The sequence below is a fragment of the Centropristis striata genome, chromosome 17 (genome assembly GCF_030273125.1).
Source record: "Centropristis striata isolate RG_2023a ecotype Rhode Island chromosome 17, C.striata_1.0, whole genome shotgun sequence".
Taxonomy (NCBI): domain Eukaryota; kingdom Metazoa; phylum Chordata; class Actinopteri; order Perciformes; family Serranidae; genus Centropristis; species Centropristis striata.
In genome coordinates, this window is record NC_081533.1 from 1,700,306 (window position 1) to 1,723,555 (window position 23,250).

Sequence of the window (23,250 nt, forward strand, 5' to 3'; positions counted from 1 at the left end):
GCCTTGAGGCAGCACAGACTATGCAGTCATCTTGTATAATAGTTTTAGCTTCAGACTCAAGTAATTCTAACCACCGATTACTTTCCACATAGCCTGTTTCCACAGAGAGCCTTTGTTGATGTGTCATCGTGGCTTTTGCCACAGCAGTTTGGTCAGTTGTTATTTGTTCTTCTGTTTCAGCTTGGAATATATTCCGTGTAGGGGTCACTGTATGTCTAAAGATTTTAATTTTAAAGTGACCAACTTGATATGGTTTCTCATTTGAAGCTAGTGCAAACCAAGAACCATCATCATCTACTGTTGGATTTTTTAAGGTAATAACCAAAGGATTACTATTAATAACCCCACTGTCTGCTTTCACTTTGGCCTTAATAATTGTTATCTGACCTTTAAACCTGTTACCTTTCTGGTAGCCCCAATCTACGGGTCCTGTATTTGCAACTACCTCAGCCCATGATCTACAAGTAAATTGATGCCAGTGCGCTTCAACTGAATACAACATCCAATCAGGTGGAACACAAATATACTGTTCCACTAATTGATGAGACCGATAATTTGTTACTGAACAGGAAATAAGGTCACAGAGGTCAATGCTTACACTGCCGGTGACCCCTTCCTGAAACTGAAGTACTTTTGGTTTTCCATTGGCATGCAAATAGGGGGAACCACCCACGTACCGTTTATGTATTGTTTGTATCAATTGAGTAAGACTTTCGGGAGTAATTGTTAATTGTTGTTCCTGTTCTTGTTCTTGTTTTTCCAACCACAAAATGGGAGCGACAATTATGATTGTGATAACCGTCAGGGTGATCAGGCCTGCTCGTGTATCACAACCAAGTCGTTTAAATGGCTTATCATACCTCCTTTGAGGCATGTCCATCTTTACCACACTCCTTCTCCTCTTCCCTGTCACTGTCTAGGTCCCTCAGAGACTGTTTCACGTCTGTCAAGGACCTATCAGCTAATGTTGTTTTTGTACACTGAGTTTTATGCCACCAATTACTCAGTCTGTGTTGGTCTAGCCAGACCTTCACACTGTAATCAGTAGCTTGGGCTACTTTGAATGGGCCCAACCAACGAGGTTCACTCCAGTCCCTTCGGTACTGGCGCCTCAGAATCCAATCTCCCACCTCGACTCGAGTGGGCTGTATGTCGTCTGGATCCTGAAGTAAACTCTCCTGCACCTGTGAGGAAAGGTCACTCACAGCTTTTTTCAGCATTTTTACATAGTCACTCATTTCCTCAGTTTGATTTTTTATTGTCATTTCGTCTGAGGATGGCACTGTTGTAAATGGGCAAGGCATTTTCCTCCCCGTTAACACTTCATGTGGCGTCAGCCCATGCGTGGCGTTTGGCTGAGACCTCATGTTAAACAGGACAATTGGGAGGGCATCAGGCCATTTAAGCTTTGTTGCACTGCAGATTTTTGCCAGTTGCTCTTTTATGGTCCGGTTTGCTCTTTCCACCAGGCCTTGTGAAGCTGGGTGGTACACAGAGCCAAACCTGTGTAGGACCCCAAATGTCTTCTCTACCTCCCCCAGTTCCTTGTTAGAGAAGTGAGAACCATTGTCTGATCTGATAATTCGCGGTAAGCCAAATCTTGGTATTATATCATACGTTAACCATCTGGTTACTTCATTTGCTGTTTCATGTCTAACCGCTTTTGCTTCCACCCACCGGGAGAATGTATCAACCGCAACAAGGATATATCTTAAACCATAAGCTTTATGGTCTACGCCCATGTCTGTAAAATCAATGACTATTTCCTTCCATGGCGCGTCCGGAACAGGAAAGCCTCCCTGTCCCGCTTTTAATGTCCGTTTAGGGTTATATTTTAGACACGTGATACACGTCTGTACAAAATATTTACAAATGTCACTTAGGTGGGGGTGCCACCATTGTTGTTTAATGAGTTCTTCCACACGTCGCGCTGATTGATGCCCCCTGCTATGAGCTTCTTGACACAAAATACTAAGTAGTCCGGCCGGAGCTACTATCTTTCCTTCATGATTTCTCCATATCCCATCAAAATCTGACTTCCTTGCCCCTTTGTCTAGCCAGATTTGTTTCTCCTGTGGTGCTGCAGTAGTTTGTAGCTCAAGTATTTCTGCTGTCCCCCTCCCATACTGAGTTCCCCTCTGCTCATCATTCTGAGCCTGCCTCTGTGCTTGCTGTAAACGCCCGGTGGCGTCATAGCCTGCTGTTAGTTTAGCTACCTGGTCAGCCTTATTATTGCCCTGTGCTTCAAAAGTGTCTGACGTTTGGTGCCCTATACATTTGAGTATAGCAACAGCTTTTGGTAACTTTAATGCCTCATACAGTTGCTGGGCCTCCTGCATGTGTTTGATGGGCTTACCTTGTGTTGTTAAGTAGCCTGTCCTTAACCAACTAGGTAGATCAATGTGTACTGCATGTACAACATATGCTGAGTCTGTGTACACATTAGCTGTCTTTCCTTTTGCTGCTTTACATGCTTCAATGATAGCCGTCAACTCAGCTGTTTGTGCTGAGGCTTTAGATGGGAGAATGTCCGTACTGACTACTTCCCACTGTCCTTCTGCCTCTGCTATCACTGCATAAGAAGCTACTATGCCTTGTCCTTGTTCATAATGACTGTGTCCATCGGTGAACAGCGTTAAATCAGCATCTTTTAAAGGTTCAGAGAACACATTATCATGTATTTTGCATTCTTCCTCTGTCTGTCTCTCACAGTCATGCACCTCGCCTGGCAGGAGGCCTATGGCCATATTAGTTTCACTTGGTGTAAAGTGCAGGTTAGTTTGATCTAACAATGCTTGTAATTTCTTGGTCCTGTTTGAGGACATTGTAAACCTTTGGCTGGTGATAAGGTTTAAAACTCCATGGTTGGTGTGAATATAGACATCTTGACCCATAGTTATATGGCTGGTTTTTTTTATGGAATTTGCAATTGCGCATATTCCTCTCACACAGGTAGGCTGTCCTATTTCTGTGTTATCAAGTTTTGCACTGTGGTACATTAACACTCTCCTTCCCTGAACCCCTTTCTGATACAAAACGGCGCTGACAAAACCATTAGACTCATGTACATCAAGATGAAAGGATTTGGTGTGATCTGGGTTGGCTAGCTCACTTGCTCTCAACAGTTTCTGTTTGATGCTGATAAATGCTTGCTCACCCTCAATAGTCCAAGTTAGTTTACCTCGTAAGTTTTTGCTACCTGCTTCTCTGATCATATACCTCAAGGGGGCCACGATTTCAGTGTATTGGCTGATAAAGTTTTTGCTGTAATTAATGAGGCCCAAAAAGGCCATCATTTCTCTCACTGTGTTGGGCTTAGGATGTTTTAGGATTGTATCTTTGTGTGAACTGGTGACTGATAATCCTTTTGCACTCACTACCCTGCCCAGAAATGTCACTCTTGGTCGGCATAACTGAAGCTTTTGCTTGGACACTTTGAAGCCTTGTTTATCCAACCATTGTAACATAAAGGCTGATGCCTTGGCTGTCGTGCCTTCATCTGGGCTGGCTATCAGAATATCGTCCACATACTGCAAAACAGTAACTCCTTCTGGGAGTTTTAAGTCTTTCATGAGTGAACGCATAGCTGTATTGAACAGAGAAGGGCTGTCTGACAAGCCCATAGGAAGGCGACTGTAACAGTACTGTTGACCATCAAATGTGAACGCGAAAAATTGCCTTGACTCTCGCGCTATCGGAATACAGAAGAATGCGTTTGCCAAATCCATTACAGTGAACCATTTGTTTTTGTTCTCTATAGCAGCTAGCATGGTGTAAGGATTGGGAGTGTCATAATTTGATACTTGTAGCTCTGCATTAATCTTCCTTAAATCATGGACAAGCCTGTAGTCCTTTTTTCCAGGTTTCTCTACAGGGTTTAGTGGTGTATTGTATGGAGACACACATTTCATCAACACACCGGCCTCCAAGAGACCTTGGATCGTACCACGAATACCTTCAGTTTTCTCCGGTGTTAGTGGATACTGAGCTTGATAAATTGGCACAGGTGTTTTCATTTGTAGTGAGATAGGTTGTATCCCTCTACAGAAGCCAACATCCATCGGTCCTTGAGACCAGACGGTGGCTGGTACATGGTCAAGTAAATGAACCGCAATCGGGGAATCTGTGTTCTCTCTACCATGGGTCCGTGTCAATATGTGTTTCTCAAAAGCCTGTGCAGCTGATGAGCTATGTGCAATGCGAAAAGCGTTTTCCTCAACGCACATCAACAGTTTGTGATTGCCAGTCTTTTTCCATGTAAGCTTAGGATCTTTCAGACGTTTTACCATTGGACCCAAATTCTTTGCTTGTCCCCCCGCCACAATCGCTAGCGTCACATGGGGCGCTGCTTCATGGTCAAGTGCATAGAGCTCTTTCAGTTCTTCACCCAATTCAACATCTGCAGCCACCCCTTCAGGTCCAACGTATATGCTGTTAAACCCCACCCATGGCTCTCCCCTTTTAGAAAATCTTTCCATTACACCTTGCCACTTGCTTTCATACTCCACAATCTCTTCCTCTGTTTGATCATCCTCCAAAATGTAGTTATATGTACAATGTAATGGGTCAACCGGAGGTTCATACGCGCGAAGCGTGCTTATCCAAGGCAACCAATCTTGATACTCACGCGCAAGAGGAATATCTTGGCTGTGGGTCAACTTACCCCACCAGACAATGGCATTAAATTCTGTGGTGGGTTCTGCTTGGTTCTATACGTACATCTGATTTGAATTATTTTTTATCAGACAGCGTCTGATCTTTCCATCCGGAAAGATCACATCAGTGTGTGTTTCGGTGCAGACAATTTGAGTTGATAGAGCCCCCAATATGTCTCTCGCTAATAGATTGACTGGGCACTTTGGAGATAGTAAGAAGTTGTGTTTAAATTTATGTCCTTCCCAGATACAATCAAGGGGATGTGAGAATGGCAGTAACTCTGATTTGCCCGAAAATCCTACAACTGGGGTGGTGTATTTTGAAGGTGGATAACTTTCATTTAAGGTGCTAAATCTAGCTCCTGTATCAAGCATAAATGTAGTTGTTTTTCCACCAATATCCAATTCGACCAACGGTTCTGGATACAGTACCGCTGGCTGCCATTCATCACCATCCCCTGTAGAACCCCGGCATCCCTATGACATCATAAATTGACTTGGGGCCCCCTGATGTGGCATCATGTGTTGATTTGGAATCTCTTGGTATGTGGGTGGATGTGGTGCCTGTTGACCTCCACGACCCCTCCCCCTAAAGGGAAGCCCCCTCCCCCTACTCTGGAAGGGGGGGTTGGGTGGAAGTCCAGCCCTATGATTATATGGGCAGTCTCGCATCCAATGGTCGTACGCGCCACACAGATAACAGCCTTCAGTCTGGTTCTGACTTAATCTAAAATTACCTCCAAAGCCCCTTCCTCTAAAGCCTGAGGCTCCTCTGCCTCTCAAATTTGTGTTATTTTGATAACACTGTAATTTATCACCGCTATAGGGTTCAAAGTCTTGTTGTGTAGCCTGTGTATTCTCAATTTGTTTTTGTCCATTTTGAACTTGTTTCTTGTCATCATTTATTTTCTTTCTAGCCTCTTGTAACTGTGTTTTAGTCAGTTGTAGTTGTAACTCAAATAACTGTTTTTGTGTATCCTCCTTCTCAGATTGTTTTTTGTCAATATGGTGTTCCACATGGCTTGACCAGAGGTCAAAATCCATGCGATTAAGACCAACTGTATCTTTCAGTTTGTCAGTAATGCTAGTTGGGAGTGAGGATTCAACTGCATTGCGATAAACACTTTCCATTTGACCATTCACCACAACACCTGTCTTTTCCTGCCATTTGATTTTGGTCCGAGTAAGATATTCTGCTCCTGTCTCTCCTGGTTTTAACACCATGTTTGTCAATTCAGCCGTGTTGAGTTTTGCAGGATACATTACTCTAATGGTTTGCCATAAGCTGTCACTGTGAGCAGTTAGTCGTGTATCATCGCTTGCCCGATTTGAACCAGCTTTCCGTTCTAGTTCATTTGTCTCTGCCAGACTAAGTGAAGCACCAATGCACTTTCTAAAATCTCCCATAGACAAGGTGCATCCCTTGCCAAGCTCTGTGAATGCTCGAATCCAACCTCCCCCTCCCTCCTTTAGGGGTGGGAGTTTTGTCTGAATAATTAACATGTCATTTACAGTGAATGGACTGTAATGTTCACTTCTTCTGCCCCAACCATCCGTATTAACCATCAAAGGCATTTGGTGGCTGTCTGAGGACTGGGTGTGAGAATAAAAAAGGGGGGTTCTGAGGTCTTTAGAACCTCCATTATTGTGGTCATCCTCATCACTCTCATCAGTATGAACAGGAGTTGTAACTTTAGGTTTAGATTTTACAAGGTGTTCATCCAGCAAGGCATAAGAGTTCCCTTCTTCTTCTCTCAGTCTGTCCTCAAACTCTTTCTTCATCTTACTTCTCTCATACCGTCTGTACATCCAATCTCTCTCTTCCTGTCTGAACCCCTGCTCTCTTCTAGTCCTGTCCTTCTGCTTTCTAGTCTTTCCCTCAAGCCCCATCAGACCTCTCATTTCTGAATCAGGAACCCCCAAACTTCTACACTCTCTGTTTCTTATCTCTTTTTCCCTTCGCTTCTCCCTTAACCCCTGGCTGTCGTCTTCTCCTATCTGTGTGTCATCTGCCTCTCTTCTTGCCCGTTCTATTTCCTGTTCATAACTTACTATTTTTACACCCGCGTTTGTGGCTGAGACTGGCGTACCAGGGGGCGTAGATTGCACTGTGGCACACGCCGCCTGGCCTCCAGCCCCTGGAAGGGAGTCACAAAGAGTTTTAAAGGTCACAGCTGTGTCTTCCTCTACATCATCAGTTTCTAGAAGACCTGCTACTTTCAGTACTGCAGCTTGAATTTGAGCCTCTGATTTTTTCTGTTTCTGAAACGTCTTCCTTAAGTTATTAATTTCAGATAACACATGAACAGCTCCGGCCAGTTTACCTGCAGCGGCTGTAATAAAGCCTAATGGTAACAACGGATTTTGATGTTCATCATTTGACTCCATTAACACGTTATCTGTCATCTGATTTAATTGTTCTATTGCAGCCTGGTAAGGGGGGGGGGTCTCTGTAGGTGTGCAAGACGCAGCAGGAGCAGTTGGTACTAGTGATTGCTGCTGTTTCACAATTTTACCCGGCCCAAGGATATCTTGAATACATCCCACATCAGTAACATAAACTCTGCATGTTTTATAGTCATTCTCTAACTCATTTATTTTACTTTTTGTGGTCAAACTTTTTATGCCAGATGGGTGTTTTATCTGTTGCTGTTGTTCATTCGCAAGTTTAGTTTTATATAATTGTTGGATTTTTAATAAATCTTCATATTGTGGCTCTGGACCCTCCCAAGGTCCCATCACACCTTCATTCTGCATTTGTCTTGCCCATTTAATTAATTTTTTAGTCTGATTTGCTTTATCATCACTTGTGGTGCGTTCATTTTGTCTCTCATAGACTTTACTCAACAAATCCCCGACTGTATCAGGTTTACAGTTATTCCATTCCTCCACCACCTTTTTCTCAGACATTTCTCTTCAGTCCTCAGTTACAATATGCACAGTGTAAAATTATCATTATACACACACTGCCCTTATTGTCTGAAGTGGTCACCCGAGGGAGCCTAGGGCCCAACCTCGCAGCCGGGGGAAACAAGAGGAACTAGTGATTTTGGAAGTTTTCGTCAAGCTTCTACCCTTTCAGGCGGACGAAACTTAGCTAGTCTTTCTCCCAAAATCTCCTCTGTTTTCCCTTTTACAACAGACTCAGGTGCAGTGTCAGTGTCAGAACTGTGTTTTTGGAGAGCCCCGTGCAATGGACCCGTGAGTCCTGGAGCTTTCACCTTAGAGCCTCTGAGAGGAACCTCCCACAGCCGTATGAAAAACAAAAAATCTGTCCCTGCGTCCTATTGCCTTTTCATATCCTTTTTCCTTTTTCCTGGGCCCTGACAGTACCAGCTGTCTTCCTTTATCCTTTTAAGTGCGGAACCGACCCATTCCAAACAGGATTTTGACAGTCCCTAACTGCCTTCGCTGAATAACGACGGTTAAAAAACCACTTGTTCCAAACAAGATTTTTTCCCTAACTTAACTATGAATATATATTTATTCTTACACTATCTAACAGAACCGCACTTACCTGTTCCAAACAGGTTTTCTAAATTTAAGGCTCCTTCCACTTTTACGGGGAAGTCCTGATGTGTTCCAAATTGCTATGTTTCGGACGCTCATTTACTTGCCCTATATGTACATATGTGTTTTTAACATTACATGTGGCTATATTCAATCACATTTTCTAAGAACAACATAATACTCACAATTTAGAATCTTTTTTCCTCCAGACCAGAGGTCTTCGCCCAACACGACAGATAGACCAAAGTCTGGCAGAAATTCAAAAAGGTTTTCTGTTTACCTTATTTGTGGAGCTCCTTGTCGTTTGGGGGAGAGTCCCTCTGGTCCATCAGGAAAAGAAGAAAAATATGGAAAAAATCCTCAACCAAGAAGAATCCGGGTCACGGCACCAAAATTGTTAGAGCGTAAAGCTTTTACAGCTTCTACCTCTCACCCGGGTTCTTTTTCCTAAACTTGGTTTACAAAACACTCAGGACAAATGAATAAAGTCAACCATTTATTGAAAGAATCATAGCCAAATGCAATGCTCAGCGCTGGACTCTGCCAAGTGACCCCAACGGCATCACAGGACAAAGTGCTTACAAGCAACTCTGATTTTACATATAGCTTCTTGGATTTTGGCGAAATCCCGTACAATGGGTGGGCTCTTTAACGCAATTGGTCAATTTGGAAATGATATGCACTGGTTACCACCCATTAACCAAGCATCTGGGGATTGAACATCTCACTGATCAAACTTTATGTGTGTGTGTTGTTGTCTGCTGAAGCTCCACATCCTATCCTGTGCTCCCCCATGCATACCTTTCCTGAACTCTGACCTCTCCTAACCGTAAATGACCAGTCCTGTCAGTGTATGGCCCAGTTCAGGTCATAATTTTAAGTCTCAGGCCATGCTGAGTGTCCCAACTCCCACAAAGTCCAGAAGATTTTGGTTCAAATGTGTCAACTTCCTCTGCATTAATGTCTGTCTGTTTATCATCTTTCAGTCTGTCCTTACATCACATGCACGGCTCCTTTTTCTACACACAAACTAGCTATCAGTCAGATTTTACATTTTATTTTAATTAACAAAGTATAAAGCTGCCAGGAACCCAAAATACAAACAAAAGACCCAGGTTTCTATGGAAATGTACCTTTTTATTTTATTTTTTTTACCATTTATACACACAGAAACAGCAGGAAAAAACAATAAATAATAAAAGTACAAAACAGTCTATTTGCATGTAAATTAAAAATAGTAATAGTTTTCATTGTAGAAAGTAATAATAGTCGAGAAACATAAATGTCACACTGTGAAAGTTCCTTTTATTGCACTTTTAACTGGCTTTCTCAGCTTGTCTACATATCAGATATAAATGAAGTTATTACTGTAAATAAAACGTGTATTTTCAATAAGTAGATGGACACCGAACCTAACCATTGAATGCATATTGTATTTTCTTGTCTTTTTCAGGTCTGCACTAAGATTCTGGAGAAGAACGCCAATCCACAGTGGAACCAGAGTCTGACCATGCCCATCAGGGTGAGACACACAAAAACACTCTGCAAACACACGTTTTTATGCAACTTTAGTTGTGTTTTCAAGGCAAATATTGTCATTATTATCATTATACAGTTTATGCTTTCTTTCTTTCTCCCTCCCAGTTTCCCTCCATGTGTGAGAAGATGAGGATCAGAATTCTGGACTGGTGAATCCTCACTGATATATAACTTTATTTTCCCATTTTGTTTCATCAAACTTATCAGAATATCCAGAATTTTACACAAAACTGAAAAGAGTACGTCATAAGTTTAGAGCAGAAGTTTTAAAAGTCAAACATTGTTCAAACAACGTCAAACAAGACCAAGACCAAAACCTTTCAGCCCATTTTTGTTTACAATTTGGCCAACTGGCAGAATTAAAAGTCTGTAGAATTAGTTATTAGCAGTTCCTGTTTGCAATGTGTCCACGAATTTACAGAAAAGTATTCCTGGATTACTTTGATGGTGCAGAAAACCATAAAACGTGATTATTTAAAGCTAGTTCTGCTCTCACAAGGACCATCTATCTTACTCTGACTAATTGGCTACTTTATGGACTTTAATCTGAGATGGATTTGAAAGATAATTAGATTAGATTAGATTCAACTTTATTGTCATTGCACATGTCACAAGTACAAAGCAACGAAATGCAGATAGCATCTAACCAGAAGTGCTTAAACAGTAATTAAGTGAATCATATTGCAATATATACAGGAATGAATTGTATAAAAATGCAGTATATATAGGTATAGATTATATAATATAAAAAAAATGCAGATCTCACTGTACATTAGTGCAAGTAGATATATACATACATATACACACATTTATATATAATATATATATATATAATGATATTCTTAGGAAAGTTTAACTCAACCTGAACCTTAAAACATGTGTGTCATGTCTGTGTGTTCTGATTTTACTTATTCAGGACTCCAAGAAGCCCAAAATTTGACGCAAAAATGCAGAAATAGAGCAATTTGTGTTTTACAATTCTCTTTCACCTCACACCAAAACTTTACCTCGTATTTCTCCCTCCGTGTTCCTCCTTTAACTTATTCGTGGCCTGTTTACATTTTACATGATGTCACCGTTTGGATTTAAACGTTATGAAGCTCACTGTTCATCGTCTCTTACTTTGTTTAAATTTCAGGGACCGAGCCAGTCACAACGACGTCATCGGCACCACCCACCTCTGTATGTCCAAGATCTCAGCCCCCGGTGGAGAGATAGACGGTAAGAAACCAGTTCAAACTGGTCTGAGCTGGACTGGATCCAACCAGTTTGGTTTGGACTGGAACTGGTTGGCTTTAACTGCACCAAAGTGTTGATACTTCACTGATCTTTTCTGGTTTGGTTTTGGTCTTTTTCAGGTCCAAATGTAGTTTGTTTTGTGTTGTTTTCCACCGAAATAACACTTTTTTTTTTCCACTTCAAACTACCTTTAAACAAACCGAGGTCAGGTGAAATAAAGAATATATAACTTTCTTAGTGTACATTTGAAGAATCAGGTGAATGTACCTCGAGACTGGATGGTAGTTGGAACATAATGGTTCAAGTCTGGAACACTTTTAGATCTGAACATAATGGAACTGGTCTGGAGGTTTGTACCTATACCTATATACCTAATAAGGTTATAATAGTTGTGGATTTTTTACAAGTTTTAGTTTAAATTTTGTTGTGCTTTTTTGTTTTCAAATTCAGTGAGTTTTAATGAGTTTTTAGAGTGAGTTTGGTCGTTTTAATTAGTTTTTATTTTTTGGAAAATGCTTAGTTTTAGTTTATTTTTTATTAGTTTTAGTTTAGTTTTAATTAGTTTTAGTTTAGTTTTTATTAGTTGTAGTTGTTTTGTAATGGGGTATTTGTCGGGTGCCAGATTCAATAAGGTCACAATAAACAATAACTAGAATTGAAAAAACATTTTCGTTAACTGAAATAACAATAAGAGTTTTTAAAAAACAATAACTAACTGAAACTGTATTTTGTGGTTACAAAACTAACAAAAACGAACTAAAATTATAGTGAAAATGTCCTTCGTTTTCGACCTTTTTGGTTGATATGAAATCTATTTCATCTATCTGGTTTTATGACTTAATAAACTTATTGGGGCTGAGATGGATCAGACAAAGGAAATAAAGGAAACATTTATTTTGACCTTATTGAATCTGGCACCCAACAAATATCCCATTACAAAACAACTACAACTAATAAGCATTTCCCCCCCCAAAAAAGTAATTAAAACTAGCAAACACACTCGAAAAAACTAATCAAAACTAACTGAATTTGAAAATAAAAATTGACAACGAAATTAAAACTAAAACTAATGAAAAATCCCAAACTATTACAACCTTGATGCCAATGAAAGACGACATATTATTGTATTGAATTATTGCCCAGCAAGTGCAGCTTTCAAATGTCGCTCTAGAATTCGTCAAACTAGATGTCAAATGACTACAACTGTATTTATTGACTTCAGATAAATCCAGTGTGCATCCATTTGGAATCCAATAATTAGACTAAAAAGTCCTTTGAAATCAAGTGTAAGGAACTGAAAGTTGGATTAGATTCTAGAGATCTCAGGTCTTGAACCACCAGACGGATCTGTGGTTTGCGAACATAACAAAGCATGGAAGTTGTTTGTTGTCCAGTGAAGCATGTAGACTAACTCGGTCTGACGCTGCTTGGTCCTCACAGTTGTCTTGTCTTTCCTTTGTCCCAGATGAAGACGACATGCATGAGTTGTTCTCACTGTGTGTGACGAGTTCCAGTTGTTTCTTTGTCTTTGTGTTAAAACTAGAGTTGTTCCGATTCCGATACCAGTATCGGAAATTGCTCCGATACTGCAGAAAATGCAGTATCGGAGCAAAAGTCCGGCAGCTAATGGTGCGTTCAAGGTCTACACTAATTTCAGAATTTTCAACATTGTTCCGAGCTCCAAGTTCAGACTTTAAAGTTCCGACTTTGAGTGTAAGAACGTGTTAGACCCGCCTTCAAAATACAACACATGTGGCTTTCAAAATAAGGGCACGTGGATGTGTTAGCAGAGTCCACTACAGAATTTACAAGAAGACTGTCAAAATAAGACGCCTTAAATAAAACATAGAAGAACCCTTATCCTCCTTTACAATAATTCTCTAAAATATGCAATAATTAAGATGGAATAGTGGCATTAGAATGTGTGAGAGGCACCAAATTTAGGTTTTTTGGGCAAAAATGTTCTCCGGGGAATCCCAGATTTATTTATTTAAGCTGCTTTTGCACTACTGTTTTGTTTATAGTTTTATTTAAAAATAAATGTAACACTAAATGCCTTGAATCTGCTGTATTTATTCATGTCTTACAAAGGGTTTAACCTGAGCCAGGCCTTACCACAATGATAATCATATCACAGTCATGCAGGTGTAGGATGATATTTTTTTATAACATACTGGTATCGGATCGGTACTCGGTATCGGCCGATACCCACAGCTCAAGTATCGAAATCAGTATCGGGAGGGAAAAATGGTATCGGAACATCTCTAGTTAAAACATCATGTGAATAACGAGGTGTCGTCAGCATATCGCAGCATAATGCCACACCATCGTCTTGTTTTCAGCTCCACACTTGAAGCAGGCCAAATGATTTTGCTTTGAGTATTGATAGTTGTTTTCTGCGTGGTTGTCTCGTGCATCTGTTTGGGTTTGAGTGGCGTTCAAAGGTTTTTTTTCCTTTCTGTCTGACTCTGAACATCTGTCTGTTGTTCTGAACCATCCTTCCTCTCTACGCATTCAGATGACTTGACTCCACGGACCGTCCACTCTGGCAGTACGTCCACCATCCTCTCTACTCCACTTTTATTCTTTGTGAACAGTTTCACTTCATTTTTCTGACATATAATTTATTCTTCTTTCAACTCATAACTGTTTCCACCTTGGCTTTGATTCTGATGAAACTCTCTCAATCGGTTTTGTCGAGTGCAAATCATTTCAATCAATCAAACAACCAGCCAATCAAACAGTCTTTTCTTCATTGTCATAGTTCTACATTCTGCCCCGTCTGTGATTAAATCTATTGGCTGTTTTTGTCTCTTTGTAGTTGATGACAGTCTTGGTTTCCTGCCAACGTTCGGCCCGTGTTTCGTCAACCTGTACGGCAGCCCGCGAGAGTTTACCGCCTTCAACGATCCACATGAAGCGCTCAACCTCGGAAAAGTGACGTCACATTTACTTTTTACTTTTTAACCCTTTGATGCACAACATGGGTCAAAAATGACCCGCATTCATTTCCACATCTTCAACTGTATCAACAGCTAACTAACTAAATATTTGTACCTTTCTGACATGAACTCACTCTCATCGACTTGGGACATGTTCAGTACCATCACAAGGCCACACCACAGACCAAAAAAAAGACACAAAACGAGTAACAAAGACACAAAATGACAAAAAATTACACAAAATGACTAACAAAAGACACAGAATGACAATAAAAAGATATAGAATGACAAAAATGACTCAAAATGATTAAAAAAAAATGACACAAAATGACAAAAAAGACACAAAATGACCAAAAAAAGACACAACATGACCAAAAAAAGACACAAAATGACAAAAAATGACACAAAACAACAACAAAAAAGACACAAAATGACTAAAAAACGACAAATGGACCAAAAATTACACAAAATGACTAACAAAAGACACACAATGACTAAAAAAAGACACAAAATATGGCGTTTTGGCATAAAACACGAGACCTTATAACTTCACCATACATTGTCCAATCTGCCTCAAACTTGTCATGCATGATGATGGTTCATCACTGAACAGTTCTTCATAACAATATTTCATAAAGTCCCGCCCCTTTTGATTAGCCACGCCCCCTTTCATAACCAATGAACGAAGAGAGTCCTTGATTCATCGCTGCTTGCAGCTTTAATTCTGTTTTCTGTCCGTCAGGGGGAGGGTGTGGCGTACCGAGGTCGAGTTTTACTGGAAGTAACGACAAAACTGGCGGACAAGCCGGAGCAGAAAACGGAAGACATCCCGTCAGACGACCTGCTGGTGGTGGAGGTGAGACGGAAGGAGAGAAACACGACAAACAGAAAGAAAAGTATCGGCCTTATTGTTCCTCTTTATCAATCTTCCTCTGTCTTTGTCCAACAGAAGTTTCTCCGGAAGAGGAAGTTCTCTCTCTTCGTGGCGTTCTACTCGGCCACGCTGCTGCAGGACGTCGACGACGCCATCCAGTTCGAGGTCAGCATCGGTAACTACGGCAACAAGTTCGACTGCACCTGCCTCCCTCTGGCCTCCACCACCCAGTTCAGCCGGGCGGTGTTTGACGGTAGGTCAAAGGTCACACTCATCATACTGCTACATGGAACATTAACAAAAAACTTAAAACTTTTAATGTTAAAAAATACGGATAATACATATTTAATACAGATATTTACTGTATATAATCTGCATTTTTAAAGAAATCATCGATAAAATAACATTAAAAAAATTATTGTGTTTTCGTACAAATGCCAAACAAAAGTAAATTACTTTTATTGCAAATATTAACCATAAAAAATCTATAATGTCACATTATATTAATTTACAGTTAACATTTTTTAACAGTATTCTTTAATTGCTTAATGATCTTGAATGTTAAGTTATAGTGAATTATTTGTAAAAATACAAAAGATGCATCATTGCTAAATATCAACTTAACTAAATTACTTAAAAAAAGACACAAAATTACTAAAAATTATTTGTAATAATACAAAAAAACTAAATTACTTAAAAAAAAGACACAAAATTACAAAAAAAAAGACACAAAATTGCTAAAAATTATTTGTAATAATACAAAAAAACTAAATTACTTAAAAATAGACACAAAATTACCACAAAAAAGACACAAAAATACTAAAAATTATTTGTAATAATACAAAAAATGCATCATTGCTGAATGTCAAATTAACTTTTTTTTGCATATAAATAATCGGTACTGGAAAGCAACACAACGACTTCATATGTGCAACAAAAGTACCTGTACAGAACACTGATTATTTATATGCAAGAATTTGACATTTGGGTATTAATATGCATGGAAATATTAAAATAAAAGACAGATAGATATAGATACATTTATTAAAATATACTTGTGGATAATACATGGGTCCCTTCGGGATAAATAAAGTAATTCTGATTTGATTTGATTTGATAAGGTGGTATTTTTGCATTAAATTAAAACATGTTTGCAGGAATAACATGAATAAAAGCATGTGCAACAAAGCAATATATATATGAATATATATGAATTTAATAAAAATATATTTGCAGAATATATATGCATGGGCAATAAAGTGGCATTAATGGTTAACATTTGCTTGCAGAAAACATATATGCATGTGCAACAATGTCCTATTTTTGCACTTAATAGATATAAATTTGCTTTTAATTAAAATATATTGATAGCAAATATACCGTATGTGTGCAACAAAGTGATATTTTGCATTAAATGAACACATGTTTGCAGAAAATATGTGACACAAATGTCCGTAAACTGCCAACTGTATCCTTGTATTTGTGTGTTTGTGTGTGTTCTCCAGGTTGCCACTACTACTACCTCCCCTGGGGAAACATTAAACCAGTGGTGGTTCTGTCTTCAGAGTGGGAGGACATCAAGCCGAGGATCGAGGCGCTCAACATGCTGCTGGAGATCATAGACAGACTGGTGGGTGCACACTGGCTCTCTGTCAGGACAATACAATTACAATTATATCCCGTCTAGTCACCATAGCATTGTTGCCATCATATCATCAGTATCATTACCATCATCTTGCCATCCATCCTACCAACTGATCTGCTTTTTTTTTAAACTTCTTAAGTGTCCTTGTTCTATTCTGTGGTTTTTTCTATTGTTGTTTTTCTATCTATCTATCTATCTATCTATCTATCTATCTATCTATCTATCTATCTATCTATCTATCTATCTATCTATCTATCTATCTATCTATCTATCTATCTATCTATCTATCTATCTATCCATCCTTCCATCCATCCACCTACCTATCTGTCCATCCATCCATCCATCCATCCATCCATCCATCCATCCATCCATCCATCCACCTACCTATCTGTCCATCCATCCATCCATCCATCCATCCATCCGTCCATCCATCCATCCATCCACCTATCTGTCCATCCATCCATCCATCCATCCATCCGTCCATCCATCCATCCATCCATCCGTCCATCCATCCGTCCATCCATCCATCCAACTATCCATCCATCCATCCGTCCATCCATCCATCCATCCATCCATCCATCCATCCATCCATCCATCCATCCATCCATCCATCATCCATCCATCCATCCATCCATCCATCCATCCATCCGTCCATCCATCCATCCATCCACCTATCTGTCCATCCATCCATCCATCCATCTATCCATCCATCCATCCATCCATCCATCCATCCATCTATCCATCTATCTAACTGGAGATCAGGGGTCACCAAGAGTACTGAGTCATACTAAGGGGCTCCAGTTTGATACGCTCTTCTGAAATAACACATTATCTCAGTTTGCCTTTAGTTATACATTATTAATAATGATTAATGATACTCATCTATGAGAGGACACTGATCACGTTAATGATTTCTCACAATATATATCACAAACAAGGTGGGAAACAGATATCAATATTCAACACGTTATCTCTTTTAATCTCAGTAATTGTTAAATTGTCAGATCATCACTTACGTCACTACATTTCATAGGAAAAATGTCCAATTTTCACTGGACACTGACAAACATTTTTAACAAATCATGAACTATGTTGCACCATGTTTCAAAAAGTTATCAATTATGTCATGTTAAAGAAAAATCAACTTACATATTCTTTAAATAAATCTTGTCACATTTTGAACTCGTGACTCGAATCTGTGGCATTTCTAACAAAATTCTAATGTGTGTGTGTGTGTGTGTGTGTGTGTGTGTGTGTCCAGGAGGGGAACCTGCAGCGGGTGCAGCTGGACGTGAAGGCAGGAAGTGATCTGGAGGAGCTGGAGCTCCGAGTGGTGGAGCTGCTGGACCAGGTCATCGCTGACTGCAGGTCTGGAGGCTTGTTGAGGGTTTTATTGTGTTGTGAGCACATTTACTGTACTTTTACTTGAGTATTTCTGTTCATGTGTCGTGGAATTACTACCTCTTCTTGAGTGAGAAAATGAATCAAAGAGCATGTGGATGTTCCTTTTAGTTTTCTTTATTATCAGACATCAAATTAGATGTTATTTTTTTTAGTGTATGGAATAATTACTTGCAATTACTAGTTATTTCTATAAAAAATAATGATGAAATTATTATCAAATTAACAGCATAGTTTACTGTGCTGTATTATTTACATTATGTACAGTGCCATGAAAAATCACAATGTTAAACAGTTTTTTATTCTTACAGTAAACAAATCAGTGTTCTTTTATTGTTTTATTTTACAGTAAAGAAACCAGTACTGCAAATGCAACTAAAATCACAGTTTTATTTTAGAATATAAAAACACAATACTGTAAATAAAACTACAGTAGTTCTACTGTAAATAATAATAACAACAGTAAGTTACTTGTTAATTGCTGCCAATAAGTTACTGTAAAAATCAGAGTAAATTCTTTCCAGTGTGCTGTCTTTGTTGCTTTTTATAACATGAACTTTAATCAGAGTGTTCTGTCTGTGTCTCCAGTGAGGATCTTCCGTCTCTGGACCAGTGGCAGTGTGCGACGCCTCTCGACCGATCCTTGAAGCACATTCGAACTCTCCACCTGCAGCAGATCGTGGCGGCGGCTCAGGCTCTGAAGTACGGCCCGGCCACCGACCTGTCCACGGTGCTGGAGCAGGCGGAGGACTGGGCCAGCAGGCTGAGGACCATGGCTGAGGAGGTGAGGGTCAACATGGTCCTACACACTGTTGATTCACTGTTTTATAGTCATGAATAAGACATGTTGGAATGTAGGCTAGTCTGGGTATAACCATGCTGCCTTGTGCGCTCGATTTTATTTGGAACTGCGTGGCAGCATGGTGTCCATGGTGATTCTTAGCCCTGCTTTAGGATCCAATCACAGAACGGGGAGGGACGGGGAGACGATGATGTGTACTACTGGACAGACGGAAGCTTGTAGTTTTCTTACGGATCCAACATGGCTGCTGCAGACGCCAAGCTGTCTTTGGATCTAGCTGTAGACAGTTCTAGATAGTTTAGAGCAGGGATCTCAAACTCAAATTACCTGGGGGCCGCTGGAGGCAGTATCAATTTAACAAAAAAAAAACGAAATTACTTAAAAAAGGCACAAAATGACCAAAAAAAGACACAAAATTACTACAAAAAGACCCCAAAAAGTAATTAAAGGGACCTTCCACACACAACACGGTAAAGTACCATTCATATAAAATTCACATTAAACTTTCATATCAAGGTGGGGGCCACCAAATATCGTCACGAGGGCCACAATTGGCCCGCAGGCCGCCAGTTTGAGACCCCTGATCTAGAGACAAAGTTTATTTTAAGAGAAGAACAACGTTTGGCTTTACACTCCTTTATCACCACCAAAAAGGAGGTTTTAGCCTCGCTGAATGAATAGGTGGTCTCCAGACTTTATCTCAATAGTGATACAGTCTTGCAGGTATGTAGCAATGTAGCATGTGGGGAGCATAGGACCCTTTTCCAGAAAAACGGTCCAATGCTCCCCACAATCTATTAATCTTCTAAATTTGCTTTCTGGTTACTTTGCAGTTCATTTTTCTGCTTTTTAATTCTAGGATTACTCATGTTTGTATATTCCCCCTAATCATATTGTCTTGCATCGCGGATTAGCTTTTTCCTTTTAGGGTTAGGTTTAGGCCTGTTTGCCATGGAATTTGGCAGTAATGGTGGAAAAAAGTAACAGACCGGGGAACATAGGAGCCTTTTTGGGAAAAGCGGGGATCCCGTCTGGCGTTAGACAGGCTTGTTCGAATGGGCATGATCGGACAAGTCGTGATGCATGATTGGGATGCAAAGTTTCCAGCAAATAAATGTGCCACAGAGGAAGCCAAACCTTCTTGTGTTGCATATCTGCATTCTGATCTCCAGTAAACTGGTTTGGCAGCGTGTTGGTCACAGCCATCTTTAAACTGGCAGATGGTTCCAGCCATGTGATGACATGTTGCTGGGAAGGAGGGGAAATAATGCTCTAAAGTTACAATACATTTTAGCAGTTTCACTTCCTTGACAAAACAATGCATCACACAGGTAGCCAAACCCTCCTGGGTTACACAACTGCATTCTGATCTACAGTAAACTGGTTGATCAGCCCTTACTGTTTACAGCATGTTGGTTACACCTATCCTCAAACTCACAGATGGTGCCAACCATGTGATGATATCTTGTTGGGATGGAGGCTTAATAATGCTCCAAAGGTAGAAACATGTTGGAGCACTGGAAAAACTGATATGACCATTTAAAAAAAAAAAATAATAATAATAATAATATTTTTTAATGGAAATTAGCATTCATAAGCATCAGTACAAGACATAACTTATTTCACAGCTGTTTTCCACATTTTTGTTTTTTAAAGAGTACATTAGAACAAAGAACCACAAAAAAGACAACCCCCAAAACAAAAAGAAAAATAAATACAATAAAAAACAGTATTATTATTATTTTGTCTGATGGATTCTTTTGTAAAAAACATGATTTTATTTTGTCTTTGTTTTGTTTTGTTTTTGATTTTTGTTGTTGTTGTTTTTTGTAACCGAAATAAAGCATTCATTCATTCATTATAATAATATAAACATAAAGATTAACAATTATACTAATAGTAGCAATACATAAATAAACACAGGATGCCAAGTGTGCTCATTAAAAAAAATAAAAATAAAGATAAAAAAAAATACCTTAATAAAATAAATGGAAATTGGATTGCTATGACCATTTTCAAAGCAGTCTTTTGACCTCTGTCCTCAAGATATCTGAATGAAAATGGCTTCCATTCAAGTCTAACATTTACAGACCACTTTATGCTAATCTCATGCAGTTTAGAGCAAAAAACATTCAGTTTTTCTCATGCAGTACAAATACATTCATTTTAACTATTGCATTTAAATATCTAAACAGTGTTGTAATTGCATGAATTTGGTTTGACTGGAAAGCTGTGTCGCTTCAATGAGCCCAATTTTATTTATGTGTGATTTCTTTACATCTAGAGCATTGTTTTTTAACTTCCTGTTTAAAATGAGCTGCTGTGAGCTGTAGGATAATCACAGCATCATGAGACTTTACTAACTCTTCTGCAAACCTTAACCCTTTGGAGTTTGGGGCTCCTTTTCATTCTGCCTGTTTATAAACCACTTCAAAATATTTACCATGATGTGTTGGTATCATTGTTTTCAGCACAACCTCACCTATATGACCTGATTATTATTTTCATTTTGACTTACTGGATCAACATTATGAAAACACAAAAACATTACAAAAAACACACATAAAAACAAACAAAAAACACACCAAATTACAAAAAACACACAAAAAATTACAAAAACAACACACAAAAATACACATAAAAAACATAAAAACACACAAAAAGACAGAAATTACAAAACACACACAAAAAAACAGTAAACACAAAAGATTTCAATAAAAAAGCTGAATGCACACAGCAAAAAATCTCTGTAACTACAAAATCATGTTACTACACTTGGTCGAGGTGTTTTTTTTTTTTTTTTACCTTTGCTGAAAAAGAATTGATGCATTAAATTGGACATGGAAACTTGTGGAAAAGCAAAAACTTTTGTAAGCGTATTATTTGTAATGTCATTTAATCGATATTCAAAACAAACCCCAGCTGAAAGTTGGTGACTGCTAAACTTGTATTTAATACTAAATATTAAAACATGAACGATAATAATATAATCATAATAATCATAATCATAATCAAAAATTAAAAATGAGGATTTGCTGGCTTTAACATTAATAATTCAGCATGTCATCTGAAAACAACTATAATAATGGGTTTATGATGAGGAGAATGAGGGTCAAGAAATAATCACAGAAGATGATTTTACTGATTTAAATAATTCCTTTTTATTACACTTCATAAATTGATTACATTTTACCAAAACCTTGGGATAAATCTTTGCAGTGGTCATTAAAATTGCATTTTCAGAAAAACCTGCTTGTCATACAGGTTGCTGAACTTGTTACATTTATCTGATAACAGTGCAAATGTTCTTGTTACTACTTTAAATTTACTGATTCACATTCACATCATTAAAACTTTTACATTACATTAAGAGGAATATGTAGACAGTAATATGATATTTTCTCATTTTTAAAACACAGGAAATATAAAACAGAAAATCACACTTAATCAAGCGATTTACACATTTATCTATCGACTAAATTATTGATCACCAGTCAAATTTACTCTATTTCATAACTTCTTTCTAATTTAATTTTCAAAACTCAACAACACAACAAGATGCATACTTTGAAACGATCACACATATTTACACATTCTGATTTTGATAAAAACACTCAAAAGGCCCAAAAAACATTAGACAGCCTGTTTTTAATCACTTTAACTAACCCTTCAATCCACAACATGGGTCTAAAGTGAACCGGCAGAGTTTTTATGTTCTATATCTTTGCAATAAATTATTTTCATCATTCAGTATTCCAGGTTTTCCTCAATTAGTTTGTTTTTGATCATCATACATCCTATTTTTTTTATGTTTCCTTTATTCATTTTTTAATAAAATCCCTTTTTGTGTCACTTCTCTTGTAATGCACAACATGGGTCAAAAATGACCTATATCCATTTTTTAGCTAAGAAGCTTGCTAAGCTAAATACATAGCTAACTTCTTGGCTAAGTATTTAGCTAAGTAGCTTGCTAAGCTAACTACTTAGCTAACATCTTGGCTAAGTAGTTAGCTACTTAGCCAAGTAGTTAGCTACTTAGCCAAGTAGTTAGCTATGTAATAATACAAAACCTTTTTTCTTCATAAAGTATGAGAAGCAAAATGGAAATAATGATCTGTTGTTTTCAAAAACAAGATATTTAAAGAATACTTGGAATATTCAATCATGAAATAAGTTGATATCAAAGATAGAGCACAGAAACACACAGCAGCATTAAATAACATGGGGAATGAACGAGGGTAATTTTTTACCCATGTTTTGCATTAGAAGGGGGGTCAAAATGTTGTGCATCAAAGAGTTAACTGTCCATGTGAAGCAAAGCTGCTTCTCTATTCATGTCCAAAAGAAGGTATGATACATTTCTTTAATATCACTCTTTCCTCTGCTACCAAGGTTATAATAGTTTTGGATTTTTCATTAGTTTAAGTTTTAATTTTGTTATGAATTTTTGTTTTCAAATTTAGTTAGTTTTAATTAGTATTTGGAGTGAGTTTGCTAGTTTTAGTTTAGTTCTTATTAGTTTTAGTTTTTTCGTAATGGGCTATGTGTTGGGTGCCAGATTCAAAGAGGTCATAATACATTTTTCCTTTATTTTCTTTGGCTTATCCATCTCAGCCCCAATAAAGTTATTAACTCTCACAGTT

General features: G+C 38.5%; 1 protein-coding gene across 6 annotated transcripts in view; it reads left to right on the forward strand.

The window, feature by feature from the left end:
• Positions 1-23,250, forward strand: part of dysf (dysferlin, limb girdle muscular dystrophy 2B (autosomal recessive)) — a 199,595-nt gene that overhangs the window by 73,948 nt on the left and 102,397 nt on the right. For 4 of the 6 annotated variants that reach the window (XM_059354840.1, XM_059354835.1, XM_059354839.1 and 1 more), the window contains exons 14-23: positions 9,619-9,687; positions 9,810-9,853; positions 10,843-10,925; positions 13,462-13,494; positions 13,765-13,880; positions 14,628-14,741; positions 14,835-15,012; positions 16,265-16,389; positions 17,666-17,772; positions 18,394-18,589. In XM_059354840.1, the coding sequence (XP_059210823.1) occupies positions 9,619-9,687; positions 9,810-9,853; positions 10,843-10,925; positions 13,462-13,494; positions 13,765-13,880; positions 14,628-14,741; positions 14,835-15,012; positions 16,265-16,389; positions 17,666-17,772; positions 18,394-18,589 (1,065 nt within the window). The remainder of the gene's footprint in view (positions 1-9,618; positions 9,688-9,809; positions 9,854-10,842; positions 10,926-13,461; positions 13,495-13,764; positions 13,881-14,627; positions 14,742-14,834; positions 15,013-16,264; positions 16,390-17,665; positions 17,773-18,393; positions 18,590-23,250) is intronic. The other 2 variants (XM_059354838.1, XM_059354841.1) reach the window with 1 other exon arrangement.